The sequence below is a fragment of the Plecotus auritus genome, assembly GCF_963455305.1.
Source record: "Plecotus auritus genome assembly, chromosome: 6".
Lineage (NCBI taxonomy): Eukaryota > Metazoa > Chordata > Mammalia > Chiroptera > Vespertilionidae > Plecotus > Plecotus auritus.
The window spans coordinates 88717236-88735623 of record NC_137773.1 but is presented as its reverse complement, the minus strand read 5'-3'; the positions used below and the strand labels follow the sequence as shown (position 1 = coordinate 88735623).

Here is an 18388-nt window from a genome sequence, read left to right as displayed (position 1 = left end):
ACCTGGGACCCTTCAGTCCACAGGCTGAAGCTCTATCCACTGAGCCAAACCAGTTAGAGCAACACTTGCTTATTTTTAGAATGAGTAGTCCAGGCACTTATAAAAGCAAGAATCTCAATGTCAACCACAGAATATTTGTATTAATACAGTTTATTTTCATGTAGTAAAATCAAAGTACTCTTATTAGTGGCTAATTGTTTATGGCCACATTCAGGGAGAAATTAAGTAGATCTTTATCAAACTAACTTGTTAGAGAGGTGACCAATGTGTTTCTCTGCCAGACTATTGTGATTCTTTCCTTCCCAGGCCTATAATGCCAAGAACAAAAGCTTTGAAGATCCTCCCAACCATGCCCGTAGCCCTGGAAACAAAGGGAAAGGGAAGGGAAAAGGTATGTTGTTGTTCCATAGGGTTCTTTTCAAGTCCATCTTTTATAACTCGGGATATTTATGGTCAGTATAGAACAGCCTCTGATGTTACCTCATTCTGTGTTAACAACTCAGTGAGGTCGTCTCTGAAACAATAAGGTATTTGTGGTCTGTCTCCTCCAGGGAAAGGCAGGCCAAAATCTCAGACAAGTGAGCCAAGGGAACCCAAGGTGGACATTCAGCTGCCAAAACTGCGGACCCTGGATGTGTTTTCTGGCTGTGGGGGGTTATCGGAAGGATTCCACCAAGCAGGTAAAGGCCAGGAGGTCTTTCTCTGTGTAACTAGTACAACCAGACTGGGCACATTCTGCCTGGAAGAGCTTTCTGACTCTGGTCACCTTTCTGACTCAAGAGTCTCATTCCAGGGAGGTCAGAGCCCATCTTTGTCCCTTTATCTGCCAGGCATCTCACAAACACTGTGGGCCATTGAAATGTGGGACCCTGCGGCCCAGGCGTTCCGGCTGAACAACCCCGGCTCTACAGTGTTTACGGAGGACTGCAATGTCCTGCTGAAGCTGGTCATGGCTGGAGAGGTGACCAACTCCCTTGGCCAGAAGCTGCCTCAGAAGGGAGACGTGGAGATGCTGTGCGGCGGGCCACCCTGTCAAGGCTTCAGTGGCATGAACCGCTTCAATTCTCGCACCTACTCCAAGTTCAAGAACTCTCTGGTGGTCTCTTTCCTCAGGTAAATGGAGCAGGTTCTATTCAGTGTTGCACACAGGTAACTGGACAGCCAACCCTGGGGCTGCAGTGCCAGCTGACCAGTAACTGCTGTAGCCTTTGCAGCTGCTGAAGGCCATGTGCCAAGGTGAAGCATTCCGCTGGTCAGAGACCTTAAGAGTTGGGGGGTTCCGTTTCTTAATGGCTGAACATTGACCTTTAGGGAATGGCTTTTGGTAGAGCAGGTCCTTTTTTATCTCGATCCAAATGGTGACTCTAGTAACTGCCTTCTACAGCTACTGCGACTACTACCGGCCACGGTACTTCCTCCTGGAGAACGTCAGGAACTTCGTGTCCTTCAAGCGCTCCATGGTCCTAAAGCTCACTCTCCGCTGCCTGGTCCGCATGGGCTATCAGTGCACCTTTGGCGTGTTGCAGGTGGGGCTTCAGGGAATAGGGCAAAGATGGGTGGGTGAATGTGGGCGGGAGGAGGCTCAGCAGTCCCTGGCCTTTAGCAAACTGTCTCCAGTTGAAAATAGGCTCAAACGGTCAGGCCTTAGAGGGTAGCCTGCTGGGCTGGCAAGGACAGGGAGATGGCTGCTGAGGCCTGCACCCACCACTATGAAGCCTGCAGTATTCTGGTCTGAAAACTCAGAGCCAGTGTCCCAGCAGGTCCGCCCCTTCGGGTCTTCTGGAGAGCTGCATCCTCTTGTGTAACTGAGCAGGGACCGCATGCAAGGGGGCTCTTGGCTGCTTTGTTTCCAGCCCTTTTTCCTCAATAGGGCACGTGGTGGACGAGTCTGATACTCGAGGCAGCAGTTGGGTCTCCATGGAGGAGTGGGTGAGGCCAGGTTGGCAGAACCACACATAGGCCAAGCTGTTACAGGGTAAAAAACAAGTGTTTCCTTTGGGTGAGCACATGTGCATACAAACACCTAGTGAGAGTAAAAGGTCGCACTCCAGGTGGCTACCAGTGGCAGGGATAGCGATTTGGGGTGACCCATAAGGAGTAGGCCTTATCTGAAAGCAGCCACTCTGTATCCATTCATTCATTGTTGGCTTAACTAACACTGAGATGGCTATCAAAAAGGGAGGGAAGGTTGGCTGGAAAGCCATGAGTGAGTGCCAGGGCCGCACGGCTCTCCCTAGTTCAACCTCAGGGGTCTCCAGGCTCATGGTCAAGCCTGGTTGGCAGCCGTGTTCTCTGTCCCCGTATCCATGGGCTGGCTGGGCTCTGCAGTCTCTTCTCCGCAAGTGCCGAGACCATGGGGCTCCTTACCATGCTCTGTGAGGAGCTGGCTGGACCCCAGCAGGGTTCCCTTCCATCTTCTCCAGTGGCCACCACTTGGACTCGGGTTCTTTCATCTAGTCTCACTTTTTTTTTTTTTTTTTTTTTGCCAAAATTGCTTTTCGGGAGAGAGAAACAACATTGGTCTGTTGTCCACTTATTATGCATTCGTAGGTTGATTCTCTTATGTGCCCTGATGGGGATTGAACCCACAACCTTGGTGTATCGGGGTGACGCTCTAACAGCTACCGAGCAGAACTGCTCTCACTTGTCGGGAGTAAACTTGCTGGATTAATTATGGGTTTACCGGGTGAGCTGTGCAGCAGCCAGCCACTCCAGAAAGTGGGGTGTCACTGACCCCAGAACTTGGTTCAGCCAGTTAGAAGTGCCACTTGACCCTGTGTGTGTGGCTCTCCTGTGCACAGGCTGGTCAGTACGGCGTGGCCCAGACACGGAGGCGAGCCATTATCCTGGCTGCGGCCCCTGGGGAGAAGCTCCCCCTATTCCCAGAGCCACTGCACGTGTTCGCACCCCGGGCCTGCCAGCTGAGCGTCGTGGTGGACGACAAGAAGTTTGTCAGCAACGTAACTAGGTAGGAGTCCCGCTCACCCTGCTGTGTCACAGTGTTTGTGAGCATTACCCGGAAAAGTTTGGCATCGGCACTCTGCCACTTCCAGTCTCAAATTCTGGCCTCCGAGTAAGCACCTCGTGCAGAGCAGTGGCTAGATGCCTGGCTATAGTCATTAGCAAAACCCAAATGTAGCCTGTCTCCTTCCCAGACAGTCTAAGAAGAATGCTGTTTGTATGACCTCGGGCAACCCTTTGACCTCTGAGCTGGGTTGTCCTCGCTAGAGAGGGCAGTGCCAACAGTCAGGAGATGGCAACTGTGATTCGATGGACAGCGGCAATATGTGTCCCCAGACGTGCCATGCTCTATTGCAGGCTGAGCTCATGTCCGTTCCGAACCATCACCGTGCGGGACACAATGTCTGACCTCCCTGAAATCCGGAATGGGGCTTCAGCGCTGGAGATCTCGTACAACGGGGAGCCCCAGTCCTGGTTCCAGAGGCAGCTCCGGGGCTCGCAGTACCAGCCTATCCTCAGGGACCACATCTGTAAGGTAACATTGCCCCACAGACGGCCCTCCTTCCAGCTGCCTCACAGGAACTGACCTGTGGGGAGCCCAGCCCCCCCAGCTTCTCTGCTCCTGGCTCCTAACCCAAATCACTGTCTTCTTTAGAGAGGAAGGGAGAGAGATAGCAACATCAATGATGAGAATTATTGAACACCTGCCTCCTGCACTCCCCACACTGGGGACTGAGCCCACAACCCAGGCATATGGCCTGACCTGGAATCAAACCATATTCATAGGCCAGTGCTCAACCACAGAGCCACAAAGGCCAAGCCCAAATCACCACCATCTTGCCCCCAGCCTCATTTTCTCATGCTTCTCTTCTTGCCCCCACCCCCCATGCCCCGACAGCAGCATCTATATATATAAAAGGCTAATATGCATAGTGTCCCCTCAGGAGATCAAACGGGAGACCGGGAGTTCAATTGCTCACTATGATGTGCGCTGACCACCAGGGGGCAGTGCAAAACATGGCAGGTGACCAGCGGTTGCTGGGGGTGGGGGGGTGCTGAGGGAGTGAGAGGAGGAGGAGGTGGGGGGATGGAGGGTTAATGGGTCCTAATCGCTGGCCAGGCCTAGGGATCCTACCCGTGCACGAATTTCGTGCACGAATTTCATGCACTGGGCTTCTAGTGTAGTCATATAAAGCCTCAATCAGAGCTCTTGCTCTTCCTGGAATAGGCCCAGAATGTCACTGCCCTCCTCTGACTGACCTCTCTCGCCATTCCTATTCTCTGCATGTTGTCACAAATACGCCAAACCTGGCCTTTTCATGCCCCCAGCTGCTGGCTCCTCCTAATACTGCAGGGCTCAGCTCAGGCACCCTCCCCCACCACTTGCCTAAGCTATCCCTCACCTGTTCCCCCCACATTCTGCATCCCTGCTCTGTCTCATGGCACATGTGTAATCCCTAAGCTGTTCGTTCAGGTAACTGTCTGCCCAAATGGGATATAAGCCCCTTGGGGGTTCCTGGTTATGGTGGTGTTCCCAGTACCTAGAGCAGCGGTGCCCAGGCCACTGCAGATGCTCCCTGAGCTGAGTGACAGCTGGGCCTTGCCACACTCTTTTAGGACATGAGTGCGTTGGTGGCCGCCCGCATGCGGCATGTCCCTCTGGCACCGGGTTCAGACTGGCGTGACCTGCCTAACATTGAGGTGCGGCTCTCAGATGGCACCATGACCAGGAAGCTGCGGTACACCTACCACGACAGGAAGAATGGCTGCAGCAGCACTGGGGCCCTCCGAGGGGTCTGCTCCTGTGCGAGCGGTGAGACCCCTGTTTGTGCCCCGGATGTGGCTTCCCTCAAGTGTACCGTGAAGCCCAGCCCCTTAAGGTCCTGATTCCTGATTCCCCCACAGCAGTCAGTCAGCGCGGGTGAAGGAGCACTGTCATCTGGGGTCTCCCAGCAGGAGACACTGGGTGCTGCTGCTCACTAACCCAGTGGCCCTGGGTAAAGCACCTATGCCAAGCCTGGGTATCCACATTGTGACAGCTGTGCCCAGGGAACGGGGACTGTTGGCTGCTCTGTCCCTGGGTGGACTCTGAATGCTGTAGGTACTTCCCAGGCCTTTCCCTTGTTCTGGAACCTCGGCCTCATTGCAGCCCTCTCTTGCAACAGGCAAAGCCTGCGACTCCTCGGCCAGGCAGTTCAACACCCTCATCCCCTGGTGCCTACCCCACACCGGGAACAGGCACAATCATTGGGCTGGCCTCTACGGGCGGCTCGAGTGGGATGGCTTCTTCAGCACAACTGTCACCAACCCCGAGCCCATGGGCAAGCAGGTAGGATGGAGGACCTGGGTCAGGCCTGGGAAGGGGATAGGCACGGGCTGAGCGGGTGGAAGTGGCCTCTCAGGAGTCAGCACTCCACACCTCCTGCCTTGGTGCTGATGAGACCCGCTCACCAGCTGAGGCCTGAGCTGGACTTCTCCATGGCATAGTTCCCCACCCTGCCCGCAGTGGCAGGTCTTGTGCCCCTGCCCCACTATGCCTCTCGCCCCCAGGGCCGTGTGCTTCACCCTGAACAGCACCGTGTTGTGAGCGTGCGGGAGTGTGCTCGCTCCCAGGGCTTCCCGGACACCTACAGGCTGTTTGGCAATATCCTGGACAAGCACCGGCAGGTCAGTGGAGTGGCCTTGAGAAGGGCAGACAGGAAGGAGGCCCTCTTCCTCCCGCCCCCTGCACAGGGTAGAGAGTGGTTCAGCAGAGGGCACAACTCACACTGGGGCGCTGTTTGGCCTCAGCAGTCCCAGCGGGGGCACAACCAGGACAGAGTCCCTGTCTCAGGGCCCGGTGCTCACGGGCTAAGCATGTTGGTTGCTGCTCTGAGGTAGATTTACCCCAAAAGGAAAGTTTCAATACAGTGAACTTCAGAGACGGAGCAGACTAAAGGTCTGGTGGTGAAAAGTCACTATTGCTAAGGGTTAAAATGGACCAACAGTTCCTCACTGATTCTTAGTGTGTTAGGTTGGGTTGTTTTTTTTTTAAATCCTCACTCCAGGATATATTTTTTCCCATTGATTTTTTTAGAGAATGGAAGGGAGAGGGGGAGACACACACCAGTGTGAGAGAGACATTACATTGATAGGTTGCCTCCGGCACATACCCTGACTGAGGCCAGGGAATCAAACCTGCACCCCAGGTACGTTCAATTCCCCTAGGAATTGAATCCGCGACCCTTCAGTGCATGGTCCAATGCTCCAACCGCTAAGCAACACTGGCCAGAGCAGGTTGGCTTCTTAATTGAATGTATTTACATCCAAGTAATGCACACACACGGCTTAAAAAGCTTAGAGTGCCTGGGGGTTATAGAGGGAAACTGCTGTTTCACCCCTTACCCCCAGTCCTGTTCTCTGAAAGCAGCTACTCCGCTAAAGTGAAGCAAGGTGGCTCCCACATCTGGATCTTTGCCCTTTAAAGGCCCCCTTCTCTGTGGGTGGTTCTAGACAGGTTGGTGTTTGGGGTGGGAGCTGATTGGCAGGTCCGAGGGGTTATCGTGGTAGAAGAGCTTTGGGGAGCCATGTGAGCATGAGGCCAGGAGCCCGTGTCGTCATCAGTGCTGAGTGGAGGCTGGCGCTGACCCTAGCTGTGCCAAACTCGGCATTGCCCTCCTTCCCTCCTGCAGGTGGGTAACGCCGTGCCGCCACCCCTGGCCAAAGCCATTGGCTTGGAGATCAAGCGCTGTATGTTGGCCAAGGCTCAGGAGAGTGCCTCAGGTATGGCGGGGGTGGGTGGGCTGGGGCAGCCAGGGTATAACGCTAGGCTCTGGCGCTTGGAGTCGCACACTCTCCCTAGTGGCCCCATTTCTCTCTGGGCTGCCGTGAGATGGGATGAGTCACACACGTTAGGTGCCAGAACAGACTCGGCACAGAGTGAGCAGGTGGGTCTTGGGGCACTTTGCCCTGTCCTGCTGGGTGGGCCTGCCTCAGCCTCTCATTCAGGCAGCCCGGAAACTTCTAGGGAGCACCTTTGAGCACACTCAGCAAGTTCATTCAGAGCTGCTACGGGTTCTTTTACAGTCAGCCCCTGCACATTAAGGTGGTTCCTGACTTAATGTGTTTGTGATGCTCGCCTGTTGTGGTATGATGTACATATTCCCTGTAGTGACTCCCTTTTCTTTTTCCTCAGTTAAAATCGAGGAGAGAGCTGCCGAGGAGGAGAGAGCTGCCAAGGAGGAGAAAAATGCTGAAGAGGAGAAAGCTGCCAAGGAGGAGAGAACTACCGAGGATTAGTTTCACCTCCTGCACCCTTGTTTCTGGCACCAGGGATCCCCAATGTGCACTGATGTTGTATTTTTAACATGTTGAAATCTGTCAGTTCAAATGTGTTGTACACGGTGTTTGTGGCCTTGGCTGACATGAAGCTGTTCTGTAAGGTTTGCTTACCAACTAATGACTTAGTGATCAAATTGTGCAGTACTTTGTGCATTCTGAATTTTAAAAGTTTTTTATTATGCATTATATCAAATTTACCACTCTTTGAGTGGAAATTAAGACTTTATGTAGTTTTTATATGTTGTAATATTTCTTCAAATAAATTGCTCCTATAAATCATCTTGGGTGGTGACTCATTATTTACAAGGGGCTTCTGGCTGTCTCTCAGCTGAGGCTGAATGAGAAGGGGTTCCTTAGTGCTGAAGGGGTCCCACAGAGGCGTTTGTATGAAGTTAGATCCCTTCATGTGTCTCGTGTGTGTGTGTGTGTGAGGGTAGGGGTTAACTTGTGAGACGTAGTTTTGGCCAGTGAGCTGCAAGTGGAACTTGCTGGTGTAGCTTCCGGGAAGGCCTTTTAAAGGAATAGTCTTGGTTGGCCTAACCCATGGCCTTTCAGGCCTTTGGAGTGGGCTGCGACCCCTGGCAGTGCAGCAGCCTTCTTGTGACCATGGAAACAGAAGCCCCTGGCGTGGGTGGTGGAGCGAGGAGAGAGGAGCCCTGGCCTGCCACCCCAGTGGTTAGAGTGTTGGCCCATGCACGGAAGGATCACGGGTTTGATTCCCAGTCAAGGGCACGTACCCGGGTTGCAGGTTTGATCCCCTGCCCCAGTTGGGGTGTGTGTGTGGGAGGCAACCAACCAATGCGTCTCACCTCAATGTTTCTCCTCCCTCCCTCCCTCCCATTTGCTGTTAAAAAAAAAAAAAAAAGGGAAAAATACCCTTAGGTGAGGATTAACAAAAAAGAGGAGTTAGTTGCAGCCCTGGCCTGCCACCCTAGACAAACCCCTTATTTGCTTAAGAACCTGTAGGTGGGCTTTCTGGGCCTTCAGTCTAACTCAGTCCTGAATTCTAAGGTGAACGAAACTTTTCTTTGGTTTGTCTTTGGGAAAGGACTGGCTATAAAACGCCAGCAAAGCAGAGCAGACAAAGAAGTGTCCATCACCAGCCCCAGGACCCAGAGGGCCACCAGTAGGATGGTAAGTGGCACCTGCTCCACGACCTGGACATGCACGTTCATACATGGTGTCCTCGGAGGCACAACCTGGAACTTTCCACTTATGAGTCCCAGATCTTTTAGTCATAAGACTAAAGGAGTAAACATAATTGAAGTGCAAAATTCACTAAGCTCCTTATCGTAAGTAGTTAGGTGTTCGCCTCTTTTTGCACTGAAATATTCTCTTCCATCATCTCCTCAGGGAACTACCTCAAGAGGTTCTGAGATTATCGAGTATAAAAGCTTTTCTATTTCCATTGCAGAACATGTGGCTGCCTCTCCAACAATACAAACTTCCTTTAGCCTGCCCTGCCCTTGACCCCTTTAGTCCTTGTCAGGGGAGTAGTGAAAGTCTTGTTAGCATTTTTTAAGGAGTGATTCAACACTTCCATGTGTCTAGTGGCCACTGGAATCTGTTCCTTTTCTGTGGTGACATGTGACTTTGTCTTCTCTGGGAGCTGTTCTGGCATTAGATTTTTTTACCTCTGCTTGTGTTACTTTCTCCTTGAGTCATATCTTTGCCATATTGAGACTTTATTTTTAGGGGTTAGATTTATATTTCTCTGCTTTTGTTTTTCAGGCCTGTTTCGAAAGGCCTTCCCTGCCCCCTGATCATAAGCTTGTGTTTTCTTCCTTATTTCTATAACATCTCATTTTAACATGTGACCCATTTTTTAAAAATATATTTTATTGATTTTTTTTACAGAGAGGAAGAGAGAGGGATAGAGAGTTAGAAACATCCATCAGAGAAACATCGATCAGCTGCCTCCTGCACACCTACTGGGGATGTGCCCGCAACCAAGCTACATGCCCTTGACCGGAATTGAACCTGGGACCTTTCAGTCCGCAGGCCGACGCTCTATCCACTGAGCCAAACCGGTTAGGGCGTGACCCATTTTTGTAAGGATGAGAACAGGCATTTTGGCTTGGTTTTTGAACAGGTAACAAGTGCATGTGGTAAACATAATAGTTCGATATGGTATCTGATAAAGTTCCCCCATTAGAGACTTTATTTTTTAGTTATACCTTCTGTTTTTTAAAGCTAAAACACTCCTATAAAGTATATTTATAGTAGAGTGAAAATTATGCTCTTTTCTGCATCCCAGGTACCCTGAGACAACTGAATCCTTATCTCCTTCCAAAGTCATTCTGTGCCTGAGTACAAACTCCTGTCGCTTCCCTCCTACAAATGATGGCATTGATTAAAATTGCTTTGCCCTTTAAAAGTTGTTCTACTTAGGAATATCACTGGTTTCCCTATTTTTATTTATCATTTTTAAATTTTTGTTAATCATCATCCAAGGATATTTTAGAGAGTGGAAGGGAGGGAAGGAAGGAGAGAGAGAGAGAGGCATCTATGTGAGAGAGACATTGATTGGTTGCCTCTTGAATGTGCACCAACCGGGGCTTGGCATCAAACCTGCACCCAGGTATGAGCCTTTGCCTGGGAATCGAACCCGCAATACTTCTTCCCCAGACACAGCCTTCCTGTCCATGGTTTTCAGCAACTACCGAATCTATGCATCCATAAGCTTTGTATTCTGTGTCTTTTTTTTTTTTTTTAATCGTCACCTGAGGATGTTTTTTCATTGAGTGGAAGAGAGAGAGAAAGAGAAACATCAATGTGAGAGAAGCCCATCGATTGGTTGCCTCCTGCACACTCCCAGACCAGGGCCCGGGCCGCAGGGGAGCTTGCAACCAAGGTACGTGCCCTTGACCGGAATCAAACCTGGGACCTTTTGGTCCACAGGCTGATGCTCTATCCACTGAGCCAAACCAGCTAGGGCATGTGTCTTTAAAATAATAAATAAATGCTATTCTACTCTACATATATATCTGCTACCTGCTTTTCTCCCTCAAGCATGTTTGGAGTTTTTAGAGAAAGGCTAGCTATAGAACAAGTACAACGAATTCCACAACAACCAAAGTTGAGGGTCAGCATTGTTTCTCCTTTCTGAATCATGAGGAAGCCTCTCTAACACCCTGTCACTGTCACTTGACCATTATCATGCACATGTATAAAGGGCCTGTGGCTTTGTCTACACTCACATGTAGCCATCTGCTACTACTAATAGAAAATTTACATAGTGTCACTGGGCTGTGAAGCCCTGGGGCCAGGCCCCTCTCCAGGTAAACAGCTCTGCCCCTCCCTGGTCTGCTGTGCTCCCTGCCAGCCAGCTTTGCGCTGTACTGGTCTGTTTATTGGTGTTTCCGCTCAGCCAGGAAAACTCAGTCTTCAGTCTTAGTTTCAAAAGGGAAAGTGTGCTCCCAGAGCCAGAGGGGAGTTGGCTTATATAGACAGAAGTCCCCCGCTCCTGGTCATTGATTGATCCATCCTCACACAAATGCGGACTCCAAATCCTCATTTGATTGGTCCAAATGGCACTGTCCTGACTGGTCAAAAATGAGCTGTTCTGATGGATCAGTGAAGATGTTGATGGGGTCAGAGCGGCACAGCTCAGGTTGGATGGGAAAGCCTCAGTCCTGTGGGTTGAAATAGGATTCCAGGCACTCCCTTATCAGGGCTGGCTCAGATGGCAGAAACGGTGCAGGCAGGCAAGTCAGTGCAGAGGCAGGCAGTTCAGGGCAGGCTTCTCCCTGAAGTGCAGTTTGTGTGAGAGGCCCTTGTGTAGAAATGGCTGCTAGGCTCTGTTTTTGTGGGGGTTTTTAAAAATCCTCACCAGAGGATATGTTTCTATTGATTTTTAGAGAGAGAGGAAGGGAGGGAGAAAGAGAAACATCGATGTGAGAGAAACATCAATTGGTTGCCTCCCGTATGTGCCCTGACCAGTGATTGAACCGGAAACCTAGGTATGTGCCCTAACCTGGAATCAAACCTGCAATCTTTGTGTACAGGCCACACTCCAACCAACCAAGCCACCCAGCCAGGGGCAGGCTCTGTTTTTTAAATTTTAAGCCCAGTTAGCCACCAGGAGCCCTTCTTCTTCTTCTTTTTTAAATATATTTTTATTGATTTCAGAGAGGAAGGGAGAGGAAGAGAGAGATAGAAACATCCATGGTGAGAGAGAATCATGGATTGGCTGCCTCCTGCAAGTCCCCCACTGGGGATCAAGCCCACAACCCGGGCATGTGCCCTTGACCGGAATCAAACCTGGGACCTTTCCATTCACAGGCTGACGCTCTATCCACTGAGCAAAACTGTCTAGGGCACCAGGAGCCCTTCTTTGTCAGTATCTTCCTTCTCAGGGTTCACAGTACACAGCATCATACAACCACTAAACCACTACCAACTCTATTCCAGTCCCAGTTCTGGGGCTGGACACATAGCAATAAGGCAGGCCAACACCCCCCACACTGCCTCAAGAACAAGGCAGGCACACAAACTCCACAACAAATGAGGTGATTTTTAAGAGTGAGAAATGCCACAAATAATTAAAACAGAATTGGGATAAGTAACTTTGAACCTTGCTTCATTCCCTTCCAAATTTTATTATTAAAGTGTACAGCTTTTTTTTTTTTTTTTAAGAATATGTTTTTATTTATTTGAGAGAGAGAGGAAGGGAGAGGGAGAGAAAGAAACATCGATCGGCTGCCCCCTGCATGCCCCTTCCTGGGGATCGAGCCCGCAACCAGGGCATGTGCCCCGACTAGGAATTGAACCAGTGACCTCTTGGTGCATGGACAACACCCAACCAACTGGGCCACAGTGGCCAGGGTGAAAGTGCACAGATCTCATATGTGCAGCAGCATTCTTTTCACATGTGTATTTGTCTGTGTCACCAACCACCAAAATCAAGATGTAGACAATTCCTGTTACCCTGGAACAGTGGTTGGCAAACCGGCTAGCGAGCCACATGCGACTCACGAGCCGCGGTTTGCCGTTCTGTTGACTAATGAGTTTGCCGACCACTGCCCTGGAAGGATGCCTGGTGCCCTTCCCAAACCCATGGCCTCCCGCTGAGAGATCATCACCGTAATGATTTATGTTAACTGTCGATTCATTTTGTAGTTTCGTTTTGCTTGTTTGAGAAATTCACCCAAAAGGAATCTACGGTATCTGGCCTTTTATGTCTGTGACGTGCATCCATGTCATTGTGTAGATCAGTTGTGTGTATTGTTTCCCCTTTTTTGGTTGCTATGCAGAACTCCATCATACAGATGGACCACTGTTTATTTTTTAAAATATATTTTTATTGATTTCAGAGAGGAAGGGAGAGGGAGAGAGAGATGGAAACATAAATGATGAGAGGGAATCATTGATCGGCTGCCTCCTGCACATTCCACGCTGGGGATTGAGCCGGCAACCCTGGCATGTGCCCTGACCAGGAATTGAACCATGACCTCCTGGTTCATAGGTCAACTCCCAACCACTGAGTCACGCCAGCCGGGCCACAGTTTATTTTTGTTCGTTCCTTCATCTGTTGATGGACTTTTGAGGTGTTATGGGCTAATTGTGTTCCCCCAAATTTCATATGTTAAAGCCCTCATCCCCAGTACTTCAAAATGTGAGTGTATTTACAGAAAGGGTCTTTTAAAAAGTGATTGAGCTCTGACTGGTTTGGCTCAGTGGATAGAGCATCGGCCTGTGGACTGAAGGGTCCCAGCTTCGATTCCAGTCAAGGGCATGTACCTTGGTTGCGGGCACATCCCCAGGGGGGAGTGTGCAGGAGGCAGCTGATCGATGTTTCTCTCTCATTGGTATTTCTAACTCTCTATCCCTCTCCCTTCCTCTCTGTAAAAAAACAATAAAATATATTTAAAAAAATAAAAATAAAAAGTGATTGAGTTAAAGTGAGGTCATTAATCCAAAAAGACTGGCGTCTTTAGAAGGACCATGTGAAGACACAGAGAAAACGTCCATCAACAAGCTAAGGAAAGCAGTCTCCGGAGGAATCCACCCTACTGACTCCTTGATTTTAAACTTCTATCCTCCCAAACTGTGAGAAAATACATTTCTGTTTAAGCCACCCAGACTATAGTACTTCGTTATGGCAGCCCTAGCAAGCTAATTCTGGGTTTTGGCTGTTGTAATAAAGCTGCTATGAACATTTGTGTACGTAATCTAACATGGCGTTTTTGTGGACATGCGCTTCCGTTTCTTACGGAGAATACGGAGAAGTGGAATCCATGTTGTGGGTTACAGCGAACCCGCTGCAGCTGCTGCAGTATCCAGAGGATGGCTTCCCTCCTCATGCGCAGTGCAGGCCGGGTGTGCTCTTGTCCTGGCTGCTGTCCTCTGGAGAGGCTGGATGTGGGAAGAATGTTGGTGCCACCCATTCATCCTTACTTAGGCTTCTCCCCACTGCCCTGTGCTCCCTCAGGTTCCCTTTTACTTATCCTTGGGAAATACCTGACTTTTTAATAAAAATGTTACATGCTGCCCTAACTGGTTTGGCTCAGTGGATAGAGCATCGGCCTGGGGACCCAAGGGTCCCGGGTTCATTTCCGGTCAAGGGCACATGCCCAGGTTGCAGGCTTGGTCTCCGTGGAGGGCATGCAGGAAGTAGCCAATCAATGATTCTCTCTCATCATTGATATTTCTATCTCTCTCTCCTTCTCCCTTCCTCTCTGAAATAAAAAAATATATATTAAAAATAATGTTACATGCTTGATGTTTAAGAAAAAGTACTCCAGCCCTAGCTGGTTTGCTCAGTGGTTAGAGTGTCTGCCTGTAGGAAGAATCTAGGTTCGATTCTGGTCAGGGGCATTTACCTGGGTTGCAGGCTCGATCCCGGGCCCTAGTTGGGGTGAATGTGGGAGGTGGCCAATTGATGTGTCTCTCTCACATCAATGTTTCGCTCTCTGTCTCTCTTCCTCTCTCTAAAAAGCAATGGAAGATCAACCAAAGGACTTGTATGCATGCATTTAACCCTAACTAATGGACACAGACAACAGGGGGGTGAGGATATGAGTGGGGGGTGGGGATAAGGACACATATGTAATAATCAATAAAGAAAAAGAATAAAAAGCAATGGAAAATATATCCTCCGGTCAGGATTAACAACAACAACAACAACAAAAAGCCTTTCATACAGAAAAATACAAAGCGAGGAAGTAAAGATGAGGCCAAATGGAAACACCCAGAAGCATCCATGTTTACCGGCTAATCTTGTCCAGGCAGCGCAGTTTCTCTCCAGGGTTGGTGCTTGTATGGACGAAGCAACATCTAGCTAATTTTTTATTCATGGTGGTTGTGTAGTTTTCGTTTTCCAGTCTTTCTTAAAAAATATGTTTTTATTGATTTCAGAGAGGAAGGCAAAGGGAGAGAGATAGAAACATCAATGATGAGAGAGAATCATTGATTGGCTGCCTCCTGCTCAGTGGTTGAGCATCAACCTAGTAACCAAGAGGTCACCAGTTCAATTCCAGGTCAGGGCACATGCACAGATTGCAGGTTCTTATTGATGTTTCTATCTCTCTAGCCCTCTCCCTTCCTCTCTTTCCTCTAAAATTACTAAAAACATATTAAAAATACATGCACATGTTACATCTCACATGTTTTCAATAAATACATACTACATATTAACATCTAATGTATACAAAGTAAATGATTTTATATTTATGTATATATTCATATTTAAATCAAAATAATACATACACATGGTAAAAAATTTAAATGTAAGAGAAAAGGCTAAAAAAGAAGCTTTTCTCCCCTGATGCCTTCCTCTCAAAGCATCCCTCAGGAACAATTTGCTATTTCTTTTCTGAAAATAGTTTGCATACATCCACATATCTAGGTGCTATTAAAGATGTACACAAATTGGTTCCCATAATATATGCCATTTTACATCTTGCTTCCTCCTCTTACCTTGACATGTTTTTTAACATGAGCACAAATGGATCTACTTCCTTAAAGACTGCATAACATCTCATAGATTATGGCAGAGTATAATTTAATCTGTTTAACCAGCCCCTATGAATGGACACCTGGGCGTTCCTGGGTTTTGCTATCATGAACTTTACTGCATGGATATCGTATTCTCACATCTTTGTAAACATTTACAAGTTTCCATCACAGGCTGAATTACTACATGGCTCAAAGGAAAAGACATCTGTGTAGTTTAAGTTTTAGTAGATGTCAAATTTCAATCCCAAAAGTTTGCCTAATTTCATGCACCAACAATGTGTGTGAGTGTCTGCTTCTCTACATCTTTGCTACTATTGGGTAATATCACCTTTTAAAAGTTTTGCCCATCTGTTATGGTGTTTGCATTTTGCATTTCTTGGGGTAAATTTGAGTAAGTGCACAAATATGCCTTGGTTCTTTGTACAAACTTTATATTTTCATCCTTATTTTCAGACCACCCTCTTTATTTCAGTAATTTTCTGTCTCCTTCAGGTCTCTTGCTAATTTATCCTTTCCACTCTATCCTCTTCAAGCTTCCAGAATAATCTTTCTCACAAGAAAATCTGGCCACACTGGGTTACCACTCAAAATATGTCAGTGACTTCACTCACACTCACAGCCTATAGGTTAAAGAGCTTACATTCTTTAGTGTGGTTTAAAAATCCTTTATAATGTGGTTCCTACCCTGCCCCAAACGTCCATTAATTGAGCAAGTACCCTGTGGGTGCTGGGGACCCAGAGGCGAACAAAGTAGGCAAATGTTTGCTTTCTGCAGCAGACATTCTAGAGCCGTGTTTCTCAAACTTTTTTTCATTATTGCCCTTCTAAAGAAAAGAGTGGAATTATCTCAAAATTTAATTTAAATCAATTTCAATCCAATTACATTCAATTTCTCTCTAATTATGGAAATTAAATGCTTATTTGGGTGGGTTGGCTTTAGAAGGCCACAAGCCATTGTAGTATTTGAGGGGTTTTTTTGCCCCCCAAGAATTAATTTTGGCCCCTGTAGGAGCATATCAACCACATTGAGAATGTATGCCCTCCCCGGCCAGCCTGGCTCAGTGGTTGAGCATCAATCTATGAACCAGGAGGTCAGGGTTCAATTCCTGTTTAGGGCACATGCCTGGGTTATGGGCTTGATCCCCAGTGTGGGGCATACAGGAGGCAGCTGATCAATGATTCTCTCTCATCATTGATGTTTCTATCTCCCTCTCCCTTCCTCTCTCAAATAAATAAAAATATATTAAAAATAAAAGAATGTATGCCCTAAAGGGAGAGCTGGACAATAAACAAATAAATGGAAAAGATGATATCAGAGAGCCAAGAAGTGACAAAGAAAAGAAGGGAGAGTGGTTGAGGGGGCCACTTGACATCTGGCTCATCTGAACCAGAGAAGTTCTCTCCAGACAAGGAAGACCAGCTTTAGCTTTTTCAGCTGCAAAATGGAAGTGATAATTTCCTCTTCACAGTGCCTGGCATACAGCAAGTGCTTAATGAATGAGCTTTATTGTTAGTATTAATTATTTTATTTTTAAAAATTATTTTATTATTTTTATGGAGATATAATTGACAGTTAAAATTTTAAGATAATTTTTTTAATTTTTAAATTGCAGTTGACACACAATATTATATTAGTTTCATGTGTATAACATAGTGATTAGACATGTATATAACTCACAACATGATCCCCCTGATAAATGTAGTACCCATCTGACCCCAGGCATAGTCATTACAATATTATTGACTATATTCCCTGTTCTTTACATCTCTGTGACTGTTTTTATAACTGGCAATTTGCACAACTTAATCCCTTGGCCCTTTTCACACATCCCCACAATCTCCTCCCATCTGATAATCAATAGTCTGTTCTCTGTATCTATGAGCTTGTTTCTGTTTTGTTTGTTCATTTGTTTTGTTTTCCAGGTTCCATACATAAGTGAAATCATGTGGTGTTTGTCTTTCTCTGCCTGACTTATTTCACTTAGCATAATACCCTCTAGGTTCATTTATGGTGTTGCAAATAGCAAGATTTAATTCTTTTTTATGGTGGAGCAATATTCTATTGTATTTATGTACCACCTCTTCTCTATGCATTCTTCTCTTGATGGACATTTAGGTTGCTTTGGTATCTGGCCATTGTAAATAATGCTGCAGTGGAGATGGGGGTGCATGCCTTTTTAAAAAATCTTTATTGTTGAAAGTATTACATATGTCCTTCTTTTTCGCCACTGACCTCTTCTAGCCTGCCCCCACCCACCCACCCCAGGCCTTCACCACCCTATTGTCTGTCTCCATGACTTATGAATACAAGTTCTTTGGTTGATCTTTTCCCACCCAAACATGTCTTTTTGAATTAGTGTTTTGGGTTTCTTCAGATAAATACTCAGAAGTGGACTTGTTGGGTCCCTCTTTTCTCTTGTTATAGCCTTTGTTTTAAAGTCTATTTTGGCCCTGGCCAGTGTTGCTAAGTTGTTAGGAAGGGTCATGGGTTCAAGTTCAATTCCTGGTTGGGGTGAGTGTGGGAGGCAACCAATCTCTCTCTCTCTGAGTCTCCCCCTCCTTCTCTCCCTCCCTCCCACTCAAAAATCAATGGAAAATTCACCACCCTCGAGTGAGATTACAAAAAGTAAACCTGTTTTGTGTGGTATAAGTCTTGCTACCAGCTTTTCTTTTGTTTCCATTTGCATGAAATATCTTTTTCCATCCCTTTAACTTTCAGTCTCTGTGTGTTTTACGATCTGAAGCAGGTCTCTTGTAGGCAGCATATGTAAGGGTCTTGTTTTCTTACCCACTCAGCTACCCTGTGTCTTTTGATTGGATCATTTAATCCATTTGCACTTAAAGTAGTTATCTATAGGTATGTTGTTATTGCCATTCTATTATTCATATTTTTTATATTTTTTCCTTCGTGTTCCTGAAGAAGTCCCTTTAACATTTCTTGTAATACTGGTTTGGTTCTTTTTCTTCTTTACTTTTTTTCTTGTGTATTTTCCTTTAGTTCTTTTCTTGTCTGGGATTTTGAAACATTTTTAAAGGTAATGGGTTAAGCCCTGAGATATGCCTCTGCTCCTGCTGCTTGGGTACCAGCGCCCAGCCTCTCTCACAGCGGGCATCCCTGACTGCAGAGGGCGCTGTGGGCGCTGCGACG

General features: G+C 47.4%; 1 protein-coding gene across 8 annotated transcripts in view; it reads left to right on the top strand.

The window, feature by feature from the left end:
* Positions 1-7561, top strand: part of DNMT1 (DNA methyltransferase 1) — a 40588-nt gene extending 33027 nt beyond the window's left edge. For all 8 annotated transcript variants that reach the window (XM_080676313.1, XM_080676312.1, XM_080676311.1 and 5 more), the window contains exons 28-38: positions 307-391; positions 552-680; positions 831-1113; positions 1385-1526; positions 2802-2968; positions 3319-3496; positions 4579-4774; positions 5127-5290; positions 5512-5628; positions 6633-6723; positions 7136-7561. In XM_080676313.1, the coding sequence (XP_080532439.1) occupies positions 307-391; positions 552-680; positions 831-1113; positions 1385-1526; positions 2802-2968; positions 3319-3496; positions 4579-4774; positions 5127-5290; positions 5512-5628; positions 6633-6723; positions 7136-7239 (1656 nt within the window). In that variant the 3' untranslated portion in view covers positions 7240-7561. The remainder of the gene's footprint in view (positions 1-306; positions 392-551; positions 681-830; positions 1114-1384; positions 1527-2801; positions 2969-3318; positions 3497-4578; positions 4775-5126; positions 5291-5511; positions 5629-6632; positions 6724-7135) is intronic.
* Positions 7562-18388: the final 10827 nt, after the last annotated feature.